This window comes from Dermacentor silvarum, chromosome 2 (assembly GCF_013339745.2).
Source record: "Dermacentor silvarum isolate Dsil-2018 chromosome 2, BIME_Dsil_1.4, whole genome shotgun sequence".
In the NCBI taxonomy this organism is placed as follows: domain Eukaryota; kingdom Metazoa; phylum Arthropoda; class Arachnida; order Ixodida; family Ixodidae; genus Dermacentor; species Dermacentor silvarum.
In genome coordinates, this window is record NC_051155.1 from 225,738,921 (window position 1) to 225,760,662 (window position 21,742).

A 21,742-nucleotide genomic window follows, 5' to 3' on the forward strand; every position below is an offset into this window, starting at 1 on the left:
AGGGACGTATAGTTAGTCCTTGGAGCTGCCGAAATCGTTTGGAAGTGGCTCAAGAACCATACCATAGAAAATAAATAAGTGAAAGTTTAGCAGTGATTCAGCGGTAAACGCCAGAGAAGTACATTAATACTACACCGCACCTCTCTGAGATACCGAATCCATTACTTAAGCCGCGTTCACCAGATTGCAAAGTGTTATTCAGGAGCTCATTAGACACACGTCCTGTTTATATATATATAGTCAAATCATAAGACTCCGACAAACAGTGATACGAAGCACAGTATAGGGGACATTAACTGCAGTTCTTAATTGAAGCAAATATTTAAATGATGCATAAATGAAAACGAAAGGGGAAGAAAAGACAGCTGGCCGCATGTGAGATCCGAACCCATGTCTTCGCATTATGCTTGCGATGATCTTACCAATTGAGCTACCGCGGCGCTATCTTCCCGTTTACTTTTGTGGGTATTTATGTTTGTCTACTAGAGCTAACCCTGGGTGTGTTAGCCAGCGCCACTCACGGCCATGGCAGTGGATGTAGAACATCCCATCTACCGCAGTACGCTGAACTTTTCGGGTGACGACAACTGGTCAATAAACCCACGCATGCTACCTGAAGCCATCAAAGCTGCCGGATTCGAGATCCTCTCCTACATGCTGTCCTTCGTATCATTGCTTGTTGGCTTCTTATGATTTGACCAATAAAAATCGGGCCCCTCGGTTTCCTTTCTTTTCGTTCATTACATAGCGAGTGTTTCGAATCACAATTCGTAAATTGCAATATGTGCCGTAAAGTAATTAATAAAGTGTTTATTTAGTAAATCTTTGTTAATTAGTTTAATATGTGCTTTGTTTCTCGTGCTAGTAACGCTCGCCTCTTCAAATAATCAAGATCAAGGACAAGCATTAAGCTATCTGCCGCAGGCAATTTAAAAAAAAATCGAGAAAACTTAAAAATGATCACCCCGTAGTTGTTACGTATCTGGAACAATCGGCATATAACGATGGTAACGTTTATGTATTGAATACGTTAAGCGGCTGACGCCGATGGCGACGACTTCGGACAAATCCGAGTGAATCAGAAATTCATTGACTGCTGTCGCTGCACAAATGAAAAGCCAATGAGCTGCTATAAATGCAGCGCCAGCTATCGTACACGTACACGGATAGGCGACGTTGAACCAGTCGCTCTCCTTGAGCGCCCGCAGCTTGGTGTCTGTGCGGACAGCGCTCTCGGGGCCGACGGTGTCGGTGAGGGTCAGCGCCAGGCAGATGAGCCACATGATTCCGATGGTCATGATGATCTAACGGAGACGGAGGGACAAAGGAGAAGTGAGCTCGATTGATAGCAGCCAAAGAAGAAGCTCTAGGAAGGTGTCTGTCTCCGCGGCAAATATATTTAGAAGAGAACAGCAGCAGGAGAGTAGATCATTTAGGTCTACTGAATAAGAACGAAGTACTGGGAGTGTTTGAACAGATTCCTGATTCACAGCGCCAAGTAAAAGAGGAAGACAAGGAAAATGACAAGACAAATCTCGTCCCTACTTTTTTTTCGTGTCTACGACTTTTTTATGCGCAGCAAATTATGTAGGTATATAGTCTTTCGGTGTCAGAACGTTACTAGAAATTCAGTAAATTAGTGTGAGAACAACGAGAAAATATTAAATTGGGGGTTTAACGCCCCAAAACTGCACAGTGGGTTATACAGGGTGCTTCATTTTAGCTGCACCAATTTTTAAACAATTGCCTGCGGCTGATAGCACAATTATAATCCTTGATCTAAACTACTCGATGAGGCGGCCATTACTTACATGAGAAATCAAAACGCCCAATTGAATAATTAACATAATTACGCTAATTAACTTCTTAATTATTTTACGGCACATCTACGAATCTACGAATTATAGCCGTCGAGTTCGCAAGACGTATATCCACTTGGAACGAATTCTCAGGACTGAACCAGTTTCGAGATATTAATTTTCAAAGTGTCCGACGAAATGCATGGGCGTTCTAGTTAACTTTGTGCGTCAATGCATATAATTGAAACAGCGTTTTCCTCAAAAAGTTAACTGGAACGCCCATGCATTTCGTCGGACACTTTGAAAATTAATATCTCGAAACTGGTTCAGTCCTGAGAATTCGTTCCAAGTGGATACGCCTTGCGAACTCAGCGGCTATAATTCGTAGATGTGCCGTAAAATAATTAAGAAGTTAATTAGCATAATTATGTTAATTATTCGTTTAGGCGTTTTATTTCTCATGGAAGTAATGACCGCCTCATCGATCAAGGATTATAAATGCGCTATCTGCCGCAGGCAATTCCTAAAAATTTTGTACAGCTAAAATGAAACACCTGTATATGAGGGTCGCCGTAGTGGAGGGTATCGAATTAATTTTGACCCCCTGGAGTTTTTTAGCGTGCACTTAAATCTCAGTACACAATGTATAGCGTTCTTGCGTTCTGGCCCCGTCAGAATGCCGCCTTCACGGCCGGGTATCGAACCCTTGACCTCGTGCTTGGCAGCAGAACGTCATAGCCAGTGAGTCACCGCGGCGGATCAAAAACGAGAAACAGCTTTCGAGGAGGAAAACGCCCCGAACTCGGCCCTTCTCAATATAAGCTCAATCTGGAGCATTATGACAGGGTGTCACCGCTATCAAGCAACGATTCCTCGTGATGTGTGGGTTCGAACCGGACATGTTAACAGGAAACAAGTAGTTTTCCCGTCAAACATTTAATTTCGTCGAACCCTTTTATGCGGGACATGAGTCACGGTTTGGCCACTAGGGTGTCTTGGAATTAATTTGGGCGTTCCACTCCATCCTTCCCGAAGGGGTACATAAAAAAGAAAAAGAACAGAAAAGAATTTTTACCAGAGTTCATTTCGTGGAACATCATGATGGAGACTGCTCGATAATCATCGTGTTCACTTCATCTTTTCGAGCGTGTATGTACAATCGCGAGCAAATGTTTGGAGACCAATGGCTGAAATCAAGTGGCGTGTGTTCGACCAATGCAACGTATTGAAACAATCCCACGTTGCGGAGACTGTTCTAGAAGACATTCTCATGTTTTTGCTGATGCCGTTGTCTCAGACTCTTGCTCGCAATTAAGTGTACGTATTTCGCTTGCTTCTGTAGTTAATACAAACTAGAATAATAATAAAAAAAAAGCAGTGAAATTGCATGCGAGCAACTGTAAATACCGACCGGGAAGAGTGAGAAGAACGCCATCCTGCGTGGCCGGTGTGGTTCCTTGCGGTGTTTGGTGCCCAGCACAGGTACGCGGACGTTGCGCAGGTACTGAGAGAACAGCGTCACCAGCGCGACGGTCCTGCGATACGATGGCAAAGCAAACAAGTGGCAATGCAGTGACTCCGCAGCTTTCCGGACTGCATGACGCACAGTTTTTTTGTTTTTTTTTTTCGTCGTGATTACACATGCAGGTTGCATGAGCGCTTGGTCACGGGTGACCAAATGTCTACTTGGACAACATATACCTGGGAGCTCCATTAAGGACGAGTTAGCTGTTTGTCTCCCCTTTGCTGAGCTTTGGAGAGTGTCATCATAGTCTCACGGCACAACATCGAGTCATTTTTGGCCTGCATAATTGTTACAAATGCTTAAGCCTCGTGAATCTTCTGACATCCGTGCAGGTTACTTAGGACCTCGGCGGCTGCATTTCCAATACGCAGAGAAAACCACAATCAAGCTAGGATCATAACTAGCACATGCACACGTCATACTTTTAGGTGCCAGAAACACGTTTGGATGTTTTATACATTAATGATGCGGGTGCACAGCACGAAAAATAGAAAACAAAAACGTGGACATAGGTAAAGAAAAAACAGGACGAACACTGACTTCAAACTGGAATATATTACACACAGGAAAGAAATATTAAAGCAATAACAAGGAGGAGGAAAAAGAAGAAAGGAAAACAATAACAAAGTCACATGTACAGCTATATATACCATGAAATCATTCAACCTCGCCCAAGCTTCCGCGCTTTTATGTTTTTATACATTAGTCTCAGTTTGCTAACATTATCTATGCCAAAGCATCTTAACGAGGACAAACGAAGGTCCTCATGTCAGATTTGATAAAAGGACAACTGGGGTCGCGTCAACGTCAATCCTGTTTCTTGTTTTTCATTCGATGCGGAGAAGGAAATCCCGAGAACGAGGCTTTACAAACGTCGTCTCCATTGCCTTGCGAAACTTGTCGTTCTGTCTTTCGACAGAGGGTGCTCGCCAAAGGTGAGGTCACTCTATAGATCTAGAGCTAGCAAACGCGGACACTTTGACACTCTTGAGGACCACAGAGAGACGGCGGACCAGAGTTTGAAAAATGCTACTTGGCAGCTTCTCGGAAACGAAAGTCAGCATACAGTGTATGGGGCATTGGGTAACTGCGAAAGGCTGCCCACTTTGGTAGCCTTTCGCAAGGCCAGTTGGTTGGTGTGTCCGCCGTGTTAACATGATGTCCTTGCCCAGAAAAAAAAAATCTGGAGTTGTGCGTGCCAAAACCCCTATCTGATTATATGAGGCAGTGAGGGACTTCCGGATTAATTTTAACAACCCGGGGTTCTTCAACGTGCCCCTAAATCTAAATATGCACGAGCGTTTTTTTTTTGCACTTCGCCCGCATCGAAATGCTGCGCCGAAGCGGCAGGGATCGGATCCGCGACCTCGAGCTCGGCAGCGCACACGCCGTAGGCAACTAAGCTATACCCCAGCGGGGAGCCCAGAAACAATACCTATAGTCGATTGCTTCGTGCTCGCGCATATACGAACCGCCCGTATAATTTCGCCTGCGGAAGCGCGGTGTCGGTATAATGAAGGAGATGTGTGCACGCAGAGTGGCGGAAAGGCGCTTACGACAGGGCGACGGGCCAGTTAGTCTGGGCGTGGTGCGACGCCTCCGGGAAGAGCGAGAGCCCGATCAGCGCAATGGTGGGCGTGATGCCCAGTGGCGTGATCCAGCGGGTGAGCAGGCCCACCAGGCCCGTTGCGCCGGCCAGCACCTCGAACACGGAAGCGACCATGATGGCACCTTGCACCTGCGATGATGCCGCGCCGACGGCAAAAATAAAAACAACAAAGGAGAGAAACGTTAATGAATGGTCATAATGTAAGTGAATCTGAAAAGCTGGATGTCTCTTTGGCGACAGTTTGAATATCCTTTCTGTAGGTTGGGAAAAACGAGCCCTTGTGCACGCGTTAGTTAACAAGAGGCGTGCTCAGCAGACTCCCGCTATCGCAGAAGTTGTGGCCCTAAGCCTCTGCGGGCATTAGATGCACTATTCTGATTTCGCGCGCCGTCACGGCCCACTGATGAATTAATGGACAAACTGAGGGCACGCTTCCGCCTCTGCCTGTGAAGGCACAAACTTGTGTTACACCCATTATCAGCTTACAGCTATAGACTATGCTGTTCACGACTTAAGGCAGCCGATTCACCTGTGACAACCACCTGTTTTATAATGACGTCGTGCAGTAATGTTTTATGAGATCAACACCTTCACAGGATGATATGATGCGTTCGCTTCGGTCCGTCGTCCCCGTTTGTACGTTGGACAGCCTCGAATAATATAATGACTGCACCATCATCATCACTCATTATTATTATTATTATTATTATTATTATTATTATTATTATTATTATTATTATTATTATGAATAAGTGATTATTAACTTGGATGTGCGACGGTATTTGCGTGCTCTTGTCGTGTGTGTGTGTGCACGCTTTTGCCATGGCGATGGAAGCGCAAGCGATTTAAAATGAACACGTCCACTGACTACCACAGTCTCGCCGGAAATTGTGCTACTGCGGACATATGCAACGTGAACACGTTAGGCCCCATCTAGAAAGCGGTTCTTTCGTTTACGTTTTCGTCACTTCGTTCGTTTGACATCGGCATGCTTTAGGCTTATAACGCCTAATTTGGGGACTTACGCCATCTCGGGGACCGGATCGCTCGCGATGCGAAATCACTCTCGAGTTACTACTTGCAAGAGTAGACGACATGTGTTACCGCGACGATACTGGACATTCAGGCGAAAGGTGTTTATTAAGTGATGCGGACTTAGATTGTGGTTGGTGAACTTCAGCAGCCTCATTTCGGGGCTTTTTGTCGTGGCGGTGAGACGGGCCGGGGCGGCATCGTGCGCTGGATGGCTCACAGGCTATACGTACGACCTGCCTTGTGTTCCGCATTGCTGTGCGCGTCGCCATGTTGGCCCCTGTCACGAGGACGCGCTTAACAACGTACATATAAATTATGGGCTTCTTAAACTCTGCTTAAAGACGGTGCTGGGTAGAAGCAATTGCAGGCGATGCCGGCAAGGCTAGATCCGCCTGCAGCCAACACCCTCCTTCTCCTCCTCGTGCGAGAGTTCTGTACTTTCGTTAAGGGGGTTTTAAACGCAGTCGGCAGGCGATAAAGACACGCAGAGAACCATCAGTCCGACCTCTCGGCACCAACAGCAACCAGAGCTCGTTAGGCGATACGAAAACATGGAGGCTATGGCGTATTTCCGGCTCTTGCTATCACTTCTGGCTTATGTAGCCTGCAAAAACATGGCATTTGAAAGAGCGAGAGCTGTCGCCGAAGGATTAATTTGGTCACCATGTATTGTCCACGATATAATGCGTGAACCACAGGAGGATGAGTGTCGCGGTGTGAAACAGAGATAAGTGAAGATGGCATAAAAATAATAATACAAAATAAGTAAGCGTGTCAGGGAAAACCCAACGTTCTCTTTACGCGTCCGTCATGACAAAAAAGATAACGTAAAAAATAAAATAAAAAAGGCACTCAAAATATGCTTCATGCGCTCGAGGATGAGCAGGCGCACGGCGCGCTCGTCAGCGTCACTCGTCTTGGTGAGCGCGCGAGTTGGGGAAAAAAAAAAAAAAAGAAAGAAAGGAAAGCGTCAGATCTGTTACCACCCTTTGCGAAGGACGCTCGGATGAGCTAGAGATCCCAGCGTCATTCAAGGCGATTTACTTAACCTACCTCTACAGCGGCCACGACTGCATCTGCGCGTATATGTTTCCCAGCTAGGACATAATCTGCCGAGGAGGACGCGAGGTATAAAGGGCGTGTTACGCGCGGATTCCCGTTGCACTCGCCTATAGCTGGCACTCAGCTCCTGCATATCGCGCTAAAGAGAGAAAAAAAAAAAACACCTCCATCTGAAGCTATAGAACAGGTATACGGCAGGGTGGGGTCATGCAAAGAATTAATGTCTGTCGGAGTGATAAAATAGAACGACACCGAGTGCGACGGTGCGCCGCTGGCGAATCTATGTACGCGCAGCTTATATACGACTTAAAGCCCGGAAGGCACCGTGTCGTCTTGCGTTTCACGACGGCTGCTCGCCTGAGATAGCTGCGAATTACGAACGCGGAAGACAGGCATCTCCGGCGGGACGCTGCGCGATGCGATAGCGACCTTCGATTGCACGCCCCGGTGTTTTTTTATTGGTGGTGTACTATACTTCCGATTTATTTATATATAGGGGCTTTACTTCCGATAGGTTTCGAGCGTCTTCTTCGGAGATAGTACGAGTGGCGTAAATTGACTGTTCAAGGTTGAACTCGACGTGAACGTATTTCTGCCGTTATTTTTGTTTTACGTCCAGACGCCGTCGGCAATGGTCTACACGGTATAGCTCTGAACTTATCTATAGTTGTAATGTGCACCTATTCCATCGAAAAAGAAAAAAAAAAGCAGCAGAAGAAGAAGAAGGAAAAAAAGAAACGTCTGGAAGCTGTGAGCTATAGGTGATAAAAAAAGTGGCCGCTGGTAAATAGCAATAGCATTCCAAAATGTTTACAACTTAGATTCTTCCTCTTGTTCTTACTAGAATTGCCTTGAGAAATAGTTGCATCATTATCTCACGAAACATCCTCTGTCTGGTCTAACTCATCGGATCTTGCTGAATATCTTGTTCCGGCGAAAAAAAAAAAAAAAAAAACGGGACATTTAAATTGTGTTTTTTTTTATTTCGAAAGTTCACACAACGGTATAAACTATTAAATATAGAATTGTGGAGTTTAACATCACGAAACTGGCACGATGTGTTAGGTTGGATAAACTATTAAATATATAAATGTGGAGTTTAACATCATGAAACTGGCATGATGTGTTAGGTTGGATAAACTATTAAATATAGAATTGTGGGGTTTAACACCACGAAACTGGCACGATGTGTCAGGTTGGATAAACTATTAAATATAGAATTGTGGGGTTTAACGTCACGAAACTGGCACGATGTGTTAGGTTGGATGCCGTAGTGTAGGACTACGGATTCATTTGGACCACCTGGGTTTCTCTAACGCGCACCTAAATTTAAGTAGATGAGCGTTCTTGCATTTCGCGTTCATCAAACTGCGGCCGCCGCAGTCGTGATTCGAACCCATGGCATCGTGCTCGACAGTATAGAAACGGGACATTTTCGAGCAGTTTCTTTGACAACTGGCCTTCCAGAAGGCATACGCGCGTTCTTCTTCGGGACGCGCAAACCTCTTAAGTAGTCGAGATTTCCGCTAGAAGTTCTAAAATGACTGCAAAGTTAAATACCATTTCGAAGGCGGTATATGCAAGGCTCTTGCTTCACGAACTCGGACGATATCAATGGTAAGAAAATACGGTCAAAAACAAAACGTTTTCGCCGCTTAGAGTCAAGAATGATAATATTAGTCAGGAAATCAAAGAAAGAAAAATGCGAAGGCTCTGATGCCAAGATGAATATTAAATATATCCTGCAAAACAGCCCAAGACCCCGACAGAGAAAGGCGGCTTGCGAACGACCGCCACACGTTCGAAAAGCCCTTGGGTCTGGTGCTGATATACTGCTGCTGTTGTTGCGTTTTTCGCATTTTTTTTCTACTGGAATTCCAACCTTGGCCTGTATTGGTGAGCGCCGAGTCGTTAGCAGAGGCCTGGTGACTGCAGCTAAACAAGCTTACGTAGATATTACAAAAGCAAGACGTCCCTAAAATACCCGAAATCGCGAATAGATGATCGACGCTTTTTTTCCACTGACGTTTGTCACGCGTTAACCAGCGCTGTTGCGTGGTGCGCGTTTTTGTACGACCTTCAACTTATCTCCAACCGGCAGGGGAGTCAAGGCTAAGCCATCGTATCAAGGCTGCCGGATCTCGCATTCTCAAACCATGTTTTTTTATTTATTTATTTTTTTCTTTCACTGCCCGTCTGAGTGCACAGAAAAAGAAACATACAGCCGGTGGTAGAGAGCTGTGTGGCCCACACTTGACACGTGGAGGAAATTTCCAGTACAAAGTGTCTGGCTTGAGGTATATCAGCAGTCGCGTTATAGCAAAAATAATATGCAAATTCACACTCCGACATGCTCATCCGAGCATCAACTATCCTTGTGTATCTGAGCAAAGTGGACGAGGCGTGCATCACCAGATCCGCTATCTTTAGTATCGCTGCCTTCAGGTAAAATGCGAGCGCATTCTTGACAATGCTGCCGTTTGGCGACTCGGAAAATCAGGCACACGTCGTCTGCTTCTCAATCTTTCTCAATGGTTCTCAATGGTTCGGGTCGATGTTCCGCAGGCTGATATAATGAGATGTGCACTAATGGAGGAAAAAAAAAAGGCGCTATATGACCGAAGGTGTCGCTATAATTTTCGGTCCGGTCCTGCTGACAAACAAGCTCAAATTCAGATAGGGAATCAGCTGATAACGCTCACTTTTGACCCGGAGATCCAAGGATGTAAGAGTGCTCCGCATCATTCTTAGACAGCGAAACGCCCAAGCATTTCGCCTGCATACGTTCAGTTAACATGATGGCTGATTGAGGAAAGACTCTCCGAGATTTGACCATGGAAGAGAAACTAATAGATGACTGAAAACTGTGTCATTCAGGAAAATCTCGGACCGGGGCAGATATCGGTGGTTGCATATATAGCACTCTTCCTTACTAGAAGCTCATAACATCCTGTACAATGCCTGCACAGAATTAGGAGACTAGCAACGGGAATTTCCTTTTTCTGAGAAGAGAAATAACCGGATGTGCTGGATTAAGAAGCAAACGCCGGCCAATTTTAGATGCGACAACATTTATAGCATACGTTACCTTGGTCTCTCGACGCAAGCAAATCTAAAGTGATCTGAAACGGTTTAATGATTGTAGATGCCTCGTTATGCAATAGTTACTAAGCACGTAGGCAAAATTTCTTATTTACCATCGCTGAAAATAGAAATAAATAAGATGTCTTAGTGAGGGCTTTAAAAATACAGTTTTTTTAAGTGCAAAATTAAGCGAGCAGAGAGCAGCCATTCAAAGAGGAAAGTGGCAACCAGTATCGACGATAACATCTACTTCATGATAATCTAATAACAGCGCGTGAAACGCGTAACGTGTCTCTCGTCTACGTTACGTCCCTCTTTTGACGCGCTCTTATTAAATGATTATGAATAACTAGTTAGCTAGAATATCCGCCATAGTAAGGTCTAATTTATGTACAACTAATATAAATAAATGAGTAATTGAAAAAAAAAGCTGCTATTCAGAGATTTAATTTTTCTCACCGTTCCCATTAGGGCGTATAGAGGTGTTCCTTTGCACGCAAGCCTGCTTAAGAAATCAGCTTCCTTGTCATTGGCGGGCACATATAGAATTTCGTAAGGCAACCTCGGAGCTTTCTTCGAAATAAATTCTTTATTTCTTTCTTACGTCATAATATTCCCACGACCTCTGCTTCCACATGTCAAACGACACCAGCTGCACCCCCCCCCCCCCCCCCCCTTCGCCTCCCCCAGTGTTGCGTCAGCTCCAGGCCAGTTTTCGTACCTCCAACATTCGCGGTCGCCAGTCGCTGCCGATGGGCGAGGCTTCGACGCCGGCTCCCTGCACCTCCGTGTGCGTCGGACACTTCCACTGCGGCAGCTGCAGGACGGCCAGTATGGGCACCAGGTGCGCGAACGTCGAGCCCTGCAGGCACGAAGGCTCCGTCAGGAATACGCACACCGCGGCATATACTATACAGATGCATCTAGAGCAAGCATCATTTGAGACTTCACCGACACGCATCGTCTGCTGAAAAAAAGATGTGGCCCGCGATTACTGTGGCAGAAGAGGGTATGAGGCACGGCGAAGGTTCTGGCATTTGCTGACGCGGGGTCTGCTTTCAGCGTTACGAAGCAATAAATAGCGGTGTTCAATGACTTTCCACAGCTTCACATTGTCCAGATAAGCAGATCCCATCGCCCTCCACGAGCTGCCATACGCTCTGACCGCCACGGTTGCATTGTGCTACGTTTCCTTAGAACAGACAATATGTACAGTCGCGAGCAAAAGTTTGGAGACCACGGCATCAGCAAGAAATTTAAATAAATTCAAGCGCAGCTCCGCAGCCTCGAATTGGCTTAATACGTTGGATTGGTCAAACACGTGCACGTAGGCGTGCGCTCTTGATTTCAGCCGGAATGCCCAGGCTGCGAAGAAAAAAGAAAAATCGTGGCACCTTTAACTTTTGCTCGCGACTGTACCCTTTTTTTTTCGAATAAGGGTGCCTTCCGGTATAGAAAAAAAAAAAAAGAACTTAAAACTGTGAATGCAATCCTGCATCATGCAGGAAGGCTCTGCATCTGCAAGGCTCTCGTCTTGACTCTATATACTTGCTGAAGTCAGCATGCCGGTGTCGCTGCGGAGGCCAGACGATCTGAGATCGTCTTACGCTGCTACTCTAACTTCAGCGTATACCAACCGGCCCAAGCCAGCATTGTTTTGTCTAGCTTTAATTTCGTAGTCGCAATATGAGGCTTAAAGTTTATGAGGAAAAATGGATGCAGTTCAGTTATAGTGACTAGCTAAATGAACATTCCTACTTGTCGCGCTGATATGGGTTTTCGCTTCGGTTAACCCACAAAAGAGGCGCAGTTACGCTATCGGCCGCCTGTGATACTAAAAATAAAAAGAAAGAAAGAAAAAGAAGAAAAAGAAAGCCGGAAAAGAAACCCTGCCTGCCCGCTCTCTTTCCCCAAGAGAAGAAGAAAAAAAAAGAAAGAAAGAAAGAAGAAAAAAAAAGAGCCTAGTGTATATTACGGGGATAACTTTTTATTGTGCTCAAGGTTGTTTATATACATCTTTCAGGGAATAATAAATAAAAAAATACACACACACACACACACACACACACACACACACACACACACACACACACACACACACACACACACACACACACACATATATATATATATATATATATATTGTTGTTCAGGACAATATGCGCGAAACTTTGGCTCAATAAAAGTCTATACATAAAACCTTCAATGGGAATTATTTTGCTGTTCCTTATTGCAGAAATAAATTGAGAATTTGCGAGTTCCCGTAGTAATGTTCTGCTAAACATACATGCCTTGCTTAGAAAAGAACACCACGCTCGATTGCCACGCACGCCTGTGGGACAGCGAGAGATACGATAAGATGCAGAGGACGCTTCCTAGAAGCCGTGCCACCTCAGCACTCCTTGGTACTTCAAAACTAGGGGGATTCTAGTGCCGCGAATACAGAGTACACATGTGGCAGGCCACTCTCCTGCTCTTGGATAGCCCGCGCACCTTGCACGAACACGTTCGCACGTGCTAACACAGCACAAGTTGCTTCACACCACCGACCAAAAAGATAAGACTTTCGGGAAACCTGTGAGCTCACAATACACCCTCTTTGCATAGAATGGATGGACAGGAGTGCCATTCCGATAAAGCCGTGTGTTGTCCAATCTCTGCGCTGGTTCCGTAGAATCACGCAAGGCGTATGAGATACAAGCGGTGCATGGCGAGTGACTTTCTCACAACGACATTTAGAACGCACCGAAAGGATACCGCAGTCCTTTACACGAATCATTGGCACAGTCATTGCCAATTCATTAGCATACAACAACAATTAGACTCTACTATGTCTTTATGTATACACGTATAAAAAAATAAACAAACAAAAACCAAAGGAGCCTCGACCTTCTCGCACATCTGGGAGTATCGGTTGCGTCCAACGCTATTATACTGCATCATTTCTAGCCAGTAAGGAACCCATAACGGCTATGAGCGTAAAACAAGCACAATCTGAAGCGGCGCCCGAGTCTGGTTCGAGCGCGCCCCTGGTTGCAGGCAATTACAGAGAGAGGTCAGGACAGTGGGGGTTTCTTGCCTGGATGACGGGCAGGCGCACGCCGAACGTTGCCTGCAGCAGCGTTCCCAGGCCGGAGACGAAGAGGATGGTGGAGATGAGTTGGGCGCGTGCCGGGTCGTCCTCGGCGATGCACAGGTAGGGCGCCAGCAGGAACGGGTAACTCACCGTGCCGCCCATCATGGTCAGGTAGTGCTGCGTACACCCGTCTATCAAGTGCAAGCCACCAGTGTGGTGGACACGTAGTAGTTCAACTCCCCCCATGGCATATATACGCCGCACTCAAACAGGTAGATAATGCGAGAGGTTGAAGTTTACGACGGAAAAAAAATGTCTCGCAAATTAAAAGCTGATTTTTACTTATTTATTTATCAGAGAGAATAAACATGGAAAAATCTGGCTAGTTTGGTATAAGACAGAGAGCTTCAACTAGGGTGGTATCGCGTACCTGGAATCCGAGCAGCAGACAAAGGTACCAGGGTGGAGTGTCGTTGACTCGGTAGAGGACGCCGTCGCCCCTGGTCTTCTCCTTGGCCTCCGGAGCTACGACCAGCACCGAGGTGCCGTTCTGCTTGCCGTTAACCACGGGGGTGCCACCGCTGACGAAGGTGGTGGTTCCGTTGGGACCGTTCGACAAGCCGCGTCCATTAGGGAGCTGCGCCTTCGTCGGGATGGGCTCCTGCGCAATCGTAAAACGTGGGAGTGCCCCTTTGAACATGCATCGCGCACTTTTCGTTTGCGTAGAGTAAGACTCGCGTCACCGAGGGCAACCACACACCGACGTACATCATACAACAACGGTCGAAATGGGGGTCGGGAAGTAAGCAAACGAACAAATCCCTCGAGCTGACTTACCATTTGCTGAGAACGCGGGATTTCTATATTCCGTCTTTTCGTAGGCAACTGCTGACACTTCGCATCGGCTTTGATTTATCGGTCGGGAACCACGGTGTTCTGGGCCGGTATTTTTGTAGCGATGCCTTTCTGGTCATAATGCCTTTTCGCTCTTATCGCGCTTTGTCAGTGGTACAGAGCGACGGTTCGCTCGCGTTATCAACGGGATCAGCCGGCCGTGAGCGGTGGATGATAAGACTATTATAGAATAAGTCCTAAGGCATCGCTACAAAATCACGGCCCTGGCGTGATTTGGCTTGAGAAAGAGGCAAACACTTTGATGTACAGATTGTAGATGATTCGGCGGTCCCTTCGCGATACCGCGTGATAGAATGGGCAAATGATAGCCTTCGCTAAGACACTCTTTGGACCAGAGGACTAGCCAACCCGCAGATGTCCTGCGTCCGCGCTGTTGAAATCGGTATCGATAGACTGCCTTGGCGGCCACGCTGATTCCTTTCCTTTACACGTCCGCCCTCCATCGGAACTTCGCTACCATGTCGCTGCTCTTCCATTTCTCTATGGCGCTTCCGTCTTTTACAGCTGCCCCGCGGACTTTGCATCACGAGTACCCGACCCGCTTTTGATTGCTCTTAAACTCGAGTTTCGGGCTGTCGTGTCGCTGCCGCTAAGAGGAAGCTATAGGCTACGACATTGCCCTCCGTACTTAAAATACACTCCTGTCCAAAGCGAGATATTGTAGTTTTTGCACGAAAATTTAAATAGCTTGTTAATGACAGACAGGACACTCTGCAGAAATATTCCACAGGATACAGCCTGACCACTCACAGTCGTGCCCCAAATGTGGTCATAACTCGTACGTGCTCTTTTGATCACATGCTCTGGTTGTGCCCAGCCCTTAACGCGTCTCAACCCATCACGAAAGAGCAATGGGAGGAACCCCCTCAAGAGCAGCAATCTTCACATTCAACTCCAGGCTGTCAAGAGGGCCCACGACATCGCGCCGGGACTTCGTCTCCCGGTCCCATCGTGGGCGGAGACACTGACTTGATCTGGGGGAGCCTCCGGCTCCCCTAGATCTCAGTTCCTTAGGACTCAAATTAAGTTCTTGTCATGTAATGTCCCAGAGCGAGGATGAGTTTATTGCATTAACGTATATATTTTAAAATTATTGTTCACATATCATTACTGCCGTAGCGTTTGTTCTGGAGTGGTGGAAAAACAGCGCAACTTTACACCGACTAAGAAAGAAGATAGACACACGCGAGCAGCCCAGGTGCCATCATAATGAGCGCGTGCAGGCGACTCGCGCTTGCCTATACGCGGTTGGCCTGCGGATGCAACCGGCCGCGTTTCTAGGCTAGCACAGTATACACTGCCGCGACCAGGAGGTTCTCCTTGAACCGGCCTGCTGCTGCTGAGCGCTTCACAATATCAGGACGCGGCACTCTCAGTTGAAACGCGTAATGAACGCAAAGAAAGGGAGACCAAGCGGCGCAGCGATTCGCTTTTATCTGTGTCGTTATCTATGCACTCCCAATAATGTGACTCAGACCAAGGCTGCCAGTGCCAGACACGCCCAGTGTATTCTTCAAAGCTGTCGCGTGGTGGAGAAAAAAAAAAAAAAGGAAAGGAAGACAAACGGGCTAATGGCACGGAAGATAAGAGGCGTGCAGATGTCCGGGCGACATCTTTGTAGAGCCACCGTGCCTTGAAGGTCTCGCTCTTACGTGCACAGCACATGTTCGTTCTCCTTCGTGCTCCTCACTATTATGTTTCACCGAGTAGCGAGCGAGGTGTCTGGATTGTTGCACCGTGAAACGGGCGGGAAAACTCCGAAGTGAGTCAAGGACGAGCGCTGAGAAGGAGAAGGTGTGGGCTGAGGAGGCTTTCCGTTCGCGCGCCTGCCTCGCTCGCTATACGCTTCGTCGCTTGCTCCTCAGGCTGCACTTAGTTTTGTGGCTCCCGTTTCCTCATATGCCGTGCTCACGTTTTCCTATTTGATAGTGGACACTTCGGATTCAAACTTTATTCCGACATCTGGGATGCTGAGGGCCGCGGCCGAAGAGCACGGGCTTTGACAAACTGTTAACGCCTCAGTCAATCTTCGTGGCCCCTTTCGCAATCATCATCATCACCATCATAATCGTCATCGTCGTCCTGTTTCGTTGGCAGAACTCGCTAGAAAAAAGAAATGTACCGAGTGTTGAGCATATATAAGAACACTATCCGAAACACCGGGGTCCTCGACCAATCAGCCGTCTTGCCGTCGCCATGTGTGGCTCAGTGGCTAGGACGTTCTGTCGCCGAGTGCGAGGTCGTGGGTTCGATTCCCAGCCGGAGCGACCGCATTAAAGTGGAGTAGGCGTGCGAACACGTTCGTGTACAGCCGTGCTATACGGGTGCGCGCTAAAGGACACCGGTGGTTCAAATTAACGCGGAGCCCTCGACTACATTGTCCCTCGTATCCCCCTATATATGCGCCTCGGTACATTAAAATCCGTAATTTATTTACTTATTTTAATTTTATTCAGTTTAATTTAATTAACCTTCTCGTGGTATTAAGAAATGTTGTAATCGGGGTGCCATCATCGTCTTTGTGTTGTTGTCGTCGTTATCTTCGTAGTCGTCTTATTGTCATCGTGCCAACTGAACACTGTGGTTAGACTGATCTGTTGTTACAGGAGCCATTGTTACAGCGTGAAGGCGCAGAATTCAAGGGCTTCGGCGTCTCTTATTCCTGCTGCGTTTTCGCCATGGGCCGGAAAAGCACCGGAACCTGCAGGCAACTCATGCGCGAAATTCCCCGCTAAACTGCCTACGCCGAAGTGTTTTCTCGTCGAACTGAACAGTAACGTGTTTGGGCCACCTGTTGCCGTCTTATTGCGGCGCCGGCAACCAACGGAAAGCGTTTTTCCCGGGTAACGACGTCCGGTTCTGAAAGCCCGGCACCACGCGCCGTTGTCCTCCAAATGAGGAAGGACACTTTATTGCTTTACTGCTAGAAGACATACATATACATACATTCCATTTAGCGCTTGAAACCATAGCAAGTGACTTAATGCTATAATCTTGGTGCCCTACGGCGTCGATGAGTTACTCACTGTGACAACAAAACATACGCGGAAAAGCAGAGAGAGACGCAGCAGCAGTTGCTTGTTGGTCGTATACTGTTTCTATTTAATATATATTTCCCGCCCCAGTCGAAAAAAAAAAACGAAAACAAAAACGCTGCGTAATTGTGGCGAGCACGTATGCTATACTGCTGACCTGGCTGTTATGGCAAGTTCCTCAAACATTGGAATGCAGAACAATTTCCGTAGCTGCCCACTTGAGATACGTTGTGTTTTACTCATCGACGGAGCGGCCGGGGTCTATATACCTTTGTTTAGGTGCTGGACGTGTACAAAGAAAGCAAAATATGAATTATCATCAATGATTCTGGACATACTAATGTAGGTGGCAGCTTTTTTTTTTGCATAGTGCATGTTTCCCGACACATTCGTCGTCCACCGAGGAGAGTGATTAGCCTAACCAAGCTAACAAATTAGTACATCTCAAATAATGCGGTACACGTCCCCTTGTCAAACTCCAACACTAGACCACATGTGATGTGCCAGACAGCCTTTCGGTTTCTTATTACCTTTTCACGGTACATGTCCATTTATGAGTCAAAACAGTTCTTCGAATGGTAACGACTCTGAACGGGGAAAAGTCCCTTTTGTCTATTCTACGCACACCGATGAGAATTTTGTTTTCCTTAGAGAACAAATTGAGAAATTGGGGCTTATTCCAGTAAATAGCACGACCAGAAACGTCGAGTTTCAACCATGCTGCAATGGCTCTTTTCTGCATAACTCTACCTGCCACGCGCGAAGCCCCTGATATCGTATTCCGTTTTCGTCGCAACTGCCGAAGGCTAGGTTGTAGCAACCAGTGCTATGTGCCAGCCGACTTGAAACAGTTGGCTGACGAGGTGCCGTTTATAGCTCCGTGGACAGGACGTTTATTTCGGAACCCGTAAATGCAATCGACGGTGATCAACGGGGCAAGAACTGGGTTTCACACCATGAGGAGGGGGGGGGGGGGAAGCCGCGCTTGGGGCACGTAAAGTTATATTACAGTTTCCAGAGCTGTGGCTGGATAGTCCGTGCAGGCGAGAGGGAGAGAGATGGACAGGTACGGAGGTACGTAATGTGACTAGAAAACCAGGTTGCACCTGATTTGCTAGCTTCCATTAAAGAAGGGCGAAGACCAAAGAAAATGAAAATGGAAAGGAATAGAGGGATTGCGAGTGCATAGACAACAGCATTCATTGTGAATTCAAAGGCGCTAGTGGATATCTGTTTCGGATGTCGGTCTAGCTTGGGATACCTGGGATTCCTGCATCTTAGTTTATGTATGTGCTCTGTCGTCCAGTTGGCTTATGGCCACGTGCGGACACAATCTTGGTACATAAAGAGAGCGTGATTCGGGATTATTAAAATATCCGCCATAGTGCAAACGGATCGCCAGTAAGGATCCGCGTTTAGGTACTAGTATCTACGTTCTGCTTTAAGAACTCTCCTCATATGTATGAGATTCTTACGTCTTTCGAAAGCGCTCGTACCGATACAGTATATATAGTATCGCCTGTTCGCAACATGCCAGTGAATCGGATGTATTTTTGTATCCATTGCCGAAAACAGCGAAGTTGGCGCAGTTTCCGTTCACAGAGGAACAGAGAACGAGCCAAACAGATCGTTAACCGGAACAAGTGCTTGCTTCGTTTTCGACAGAAATTGTCACAAGCACAAGCGAGCCCCAGAACAAGTGTAGCAGAATAAAAAAAAAAGAAAATTAAAGAAAGGAAAGATAGTGGGAGGAGAGTCTGGCGTTTCCGTAGCGCGCCCACATCCTTTCTCGATGGATTCTCCGTTTACTTTTCTGTGTAGCTCAAATATAGTACACGGACGCAGAGGAAAATCAGGACGTACACACACAGCGCAGTGCGTTTGTCTTGTACTACCTCTGCCTCCATGTACTAGTTGTGCTACACCGAAAAACCTTCATGACTACGTACCATCAATCCCAAATCTGAACACTAATCCACGGGATCGTATCCCGACCGCGGCGGCCGCATTTCGATGGAGGCGAAATGCAAAAACGCCCGTGTGCTTGCGTTGTAGTGCACGTTAAAGAACCCCAGGTGGTCAAAATTAATCCGGAGCCCTCCACTACGGCGTGCCTCATAATCAGAACTGGTTTTGGCACGTGAAACCCCAGAAAGAAGAACACTAATCCACTCTGTTTGCTGTCGGGTTCGTATATTTCAAGTTGCTTTTACCTTTATTTCACACTATAGACACCTGCCGTAATAAGGTTATCGCGTTCCGCTGCAGAGCATGAGGTCATGGGTTCGTTCACCAGCATCAACCACATTCCGATGGGAGGGGCGAGGCGGAATGCAAGAACGTTCGTGTGACCTACATATGTGCGAGTGTACATAAATGACACCAAGCGGTGATGTTAATTCGTAACAATTTACTACGGCATCTACATAAGCCATTACGTAAGAGCGTTAAAATCAATGAATAGATTCACGCAAGCAGACAACCAACCACGTCACAACACGCCACCACAAAAAAAAAAGAAAAAAAAAAAAAGAAAACGCGGTGTTGGAGGCCAAGCAAACTTAACGTGGAGTTCACGTTCACACAAGACTCAGAAAACACATCTGTTCCGAGTTCCAGAAAGTCAAAAAGTTGCATTCGATTTCTATAGCGGCACGAAGTCTGCTTTGTTCTTAATTCTGCCGCAAGGTCGACAATTTCGCAACGCACTCTTTTTTTTTTATCACCCTCGTTTCGCATCCTCAGTGCGTTCTTTTCCGGTTTTGCCTCTACCGGCGCGTAGTGTGAATTAGCGCGAACAGTAAATGCAAAACGAACAAGAAAAGACGACAGAGGCACGGGAAAGAAAAGTGGAGATAAGGCAGAGAAAGAAGAAAACGAAGTCGGGTACTGACGGCTACTGAATGCAGATTTCCCGCGGAACTGCGAACTGTGCAGAGAATGTGGCCGAGAGCAAGAGATAGGTTGCAGCAATGGAGAGACGGAAAGGTTAAGCAGGCTTCGAGCCACCGGAACCTGCTCTGAGAAGCGCGGTCCGTTTGTCTGCCGCGTATCGGTAGAAATGAATCATAGAGTTTCCTACAATAATTACTAGAGGGTGCTCCGACGCCGCGACCGTTCCGCCACTATTAGAATGATAAAACAAAAAGATAAAAATTCTGGGGTTTTATGTGCCAAAGCCAGGTTCTGATTATGAGGCACGCCGTAGTGGGGCACTCTGGGTTAATTTTGACCACCTGGGGGTTCTCTAACATCCACCCAATGCACGCGGAACACGGGAGTTTTTGCGTTTCACGCCCATCGAAATGCGGCCGCCGCGGTAGGGATTTGATCCCGCGACCTCTAAGCAGCATCGGCGGGTCCCCTGGCAATGGCGGTTATTACGTGGATTTGTCTGATCTTTGGGCTTGTGGCTTCAGACGTGCTTGTATCTTTGTTTACTATGCTTTATCTGCTTTCATTGGCCTAAACTTTAAAGCAACCTAAACATTTTTTAAGGTGCAGAAGCCAACAAGACTCTGTGAACACGCATAATCGCTGCTAATGGCAGTCGTTCCGTTTGTCCATGGGTCCGTGGCGTAACTCGCCTCATTATCTGGCTTCTGTGTTAGTACTCTTGTGTTAGAATCCTTTTGTCGGGTACTTTTATTAATGTTTGTTTAATAATATACGACGCAGTAGTTTCTTGAAAATGAACCGTTTAATGCCAGACGGCTCTCAACCAGATCACAGCATGCACCGGCGGATGCAGAAGGGCGGCCTGCAGGGCCTCCTCTCTGGATCCGCAAGGTTTGGTGTTCTTTTTTTAAAGCGTGAACGTTTCTCGTTCATTGATGGTGCGATTACATTCTTTTGTCAGGTCGACAAGGCCTGCAATGTGGCAACACCACGCGTACGCTGACGCCAACAATTGTAGCCGTTGAAGCATACATAAAGCAATCACAGAAAGGAGAAAGAGAGCTAGCTAAACAAAGGGCGAAAAGCTAAAAGCTCGTAACTGGGTTTGCTGTGTGCTAAGTCCTTTGCGTTACACTGTCGTCGTCAGGCGACTTCCTCCTCACCCTAAGCTTTATCTTCACAGCGTGTAAAAAAAAAAAAAAAAATATTCAGCCCCCCGATTCTCTGGGAGATCGAACGCGTGTTCATTCCAGCAATGCGCAGTTAAAAGCCACTGCGCCATTGCGGTTTCCAGTCTAGCAGACTCCGAGAGTAGCGGCTTCACTGCATGCATTTCGGAGGCCACAGCATGGATGGAGACGACGTTGTGTGCATTTCAAAAAAGATGTTGTCCTTGAGAAGATGGCTGTGTCTGCGATTAAAAGCCTGCTGCTGACGTAGCCAATGTGTTCAGAGCAAAATGGATCGCTCAAGTCTGCTGATTAACATTTACCTTTCACTGTTTTTGACAAAAGAACGCCGTCGGTGCCCTTTCTAGTACCTCTAGCTTTCGACCTATATTAGACCGCTCCCTCTAAGCCACTGCCTAATGCGACCTTTACGGGAGTTTGATTTCATCACGGTTGTTTTTGTTTAAGCATAGATGTACGCACGAGGGGGTGGGGTGAGGGGGGAGGAGGGGAAGGGTTGGGCGCCGCAACTGAG

The 21,742-nt window shown here is 46.9% G+C and overlaps 1 protein-coding gene across 2 annotated transcripts in view; it reads right to left on the reverse strand.

Moving 5' to 3' along the window:
* Positions 1–21,742, reverse strand: part of LOC119442775 (solute carrier family 23 member 2) — a 62,114-nt gene that overhangs the window by 4,954 nt on the left and 35,418 nt on the right. The window contains exons 1-7 of one of the 2 annotated variants that reach the window (XM_037707794.2): positions 14,028–14,111; positions 13,621–13,851; positions 13,194–13,367; positions 10,836–10,976; positions 4,881–5,062; positions 3,211–3,334; positions 1,163–1,304 (exon numbers count right to left, since the gene is read on the reverse strand). In XM_037707794.2, coding sequence (XP_037563722.1) covers positions 1,163–1,304; positions 3,211–3,334; positions 4,881–5,062; positions 10,836–10,976; positions 13,194–13,367; positions 13,621–13,851; positions 14,028–14,030 — 997 coding nt within the window. In that variant the 5' untranslated portion in view covers positions 14,031–14,111. Of the gene's footprint in view, positions 1–1,162; positions 1,305–3,210; positions 3,335–4,880; positions 5,063–10,835; positions 10,977–13,193; positions 13,368–13,620; positions 13,852–14,027; positions 14,112–21,742 lie in introns of those variants that run through there. The other variant, XM_037707793.2, reaches the window with a different exon arrangement.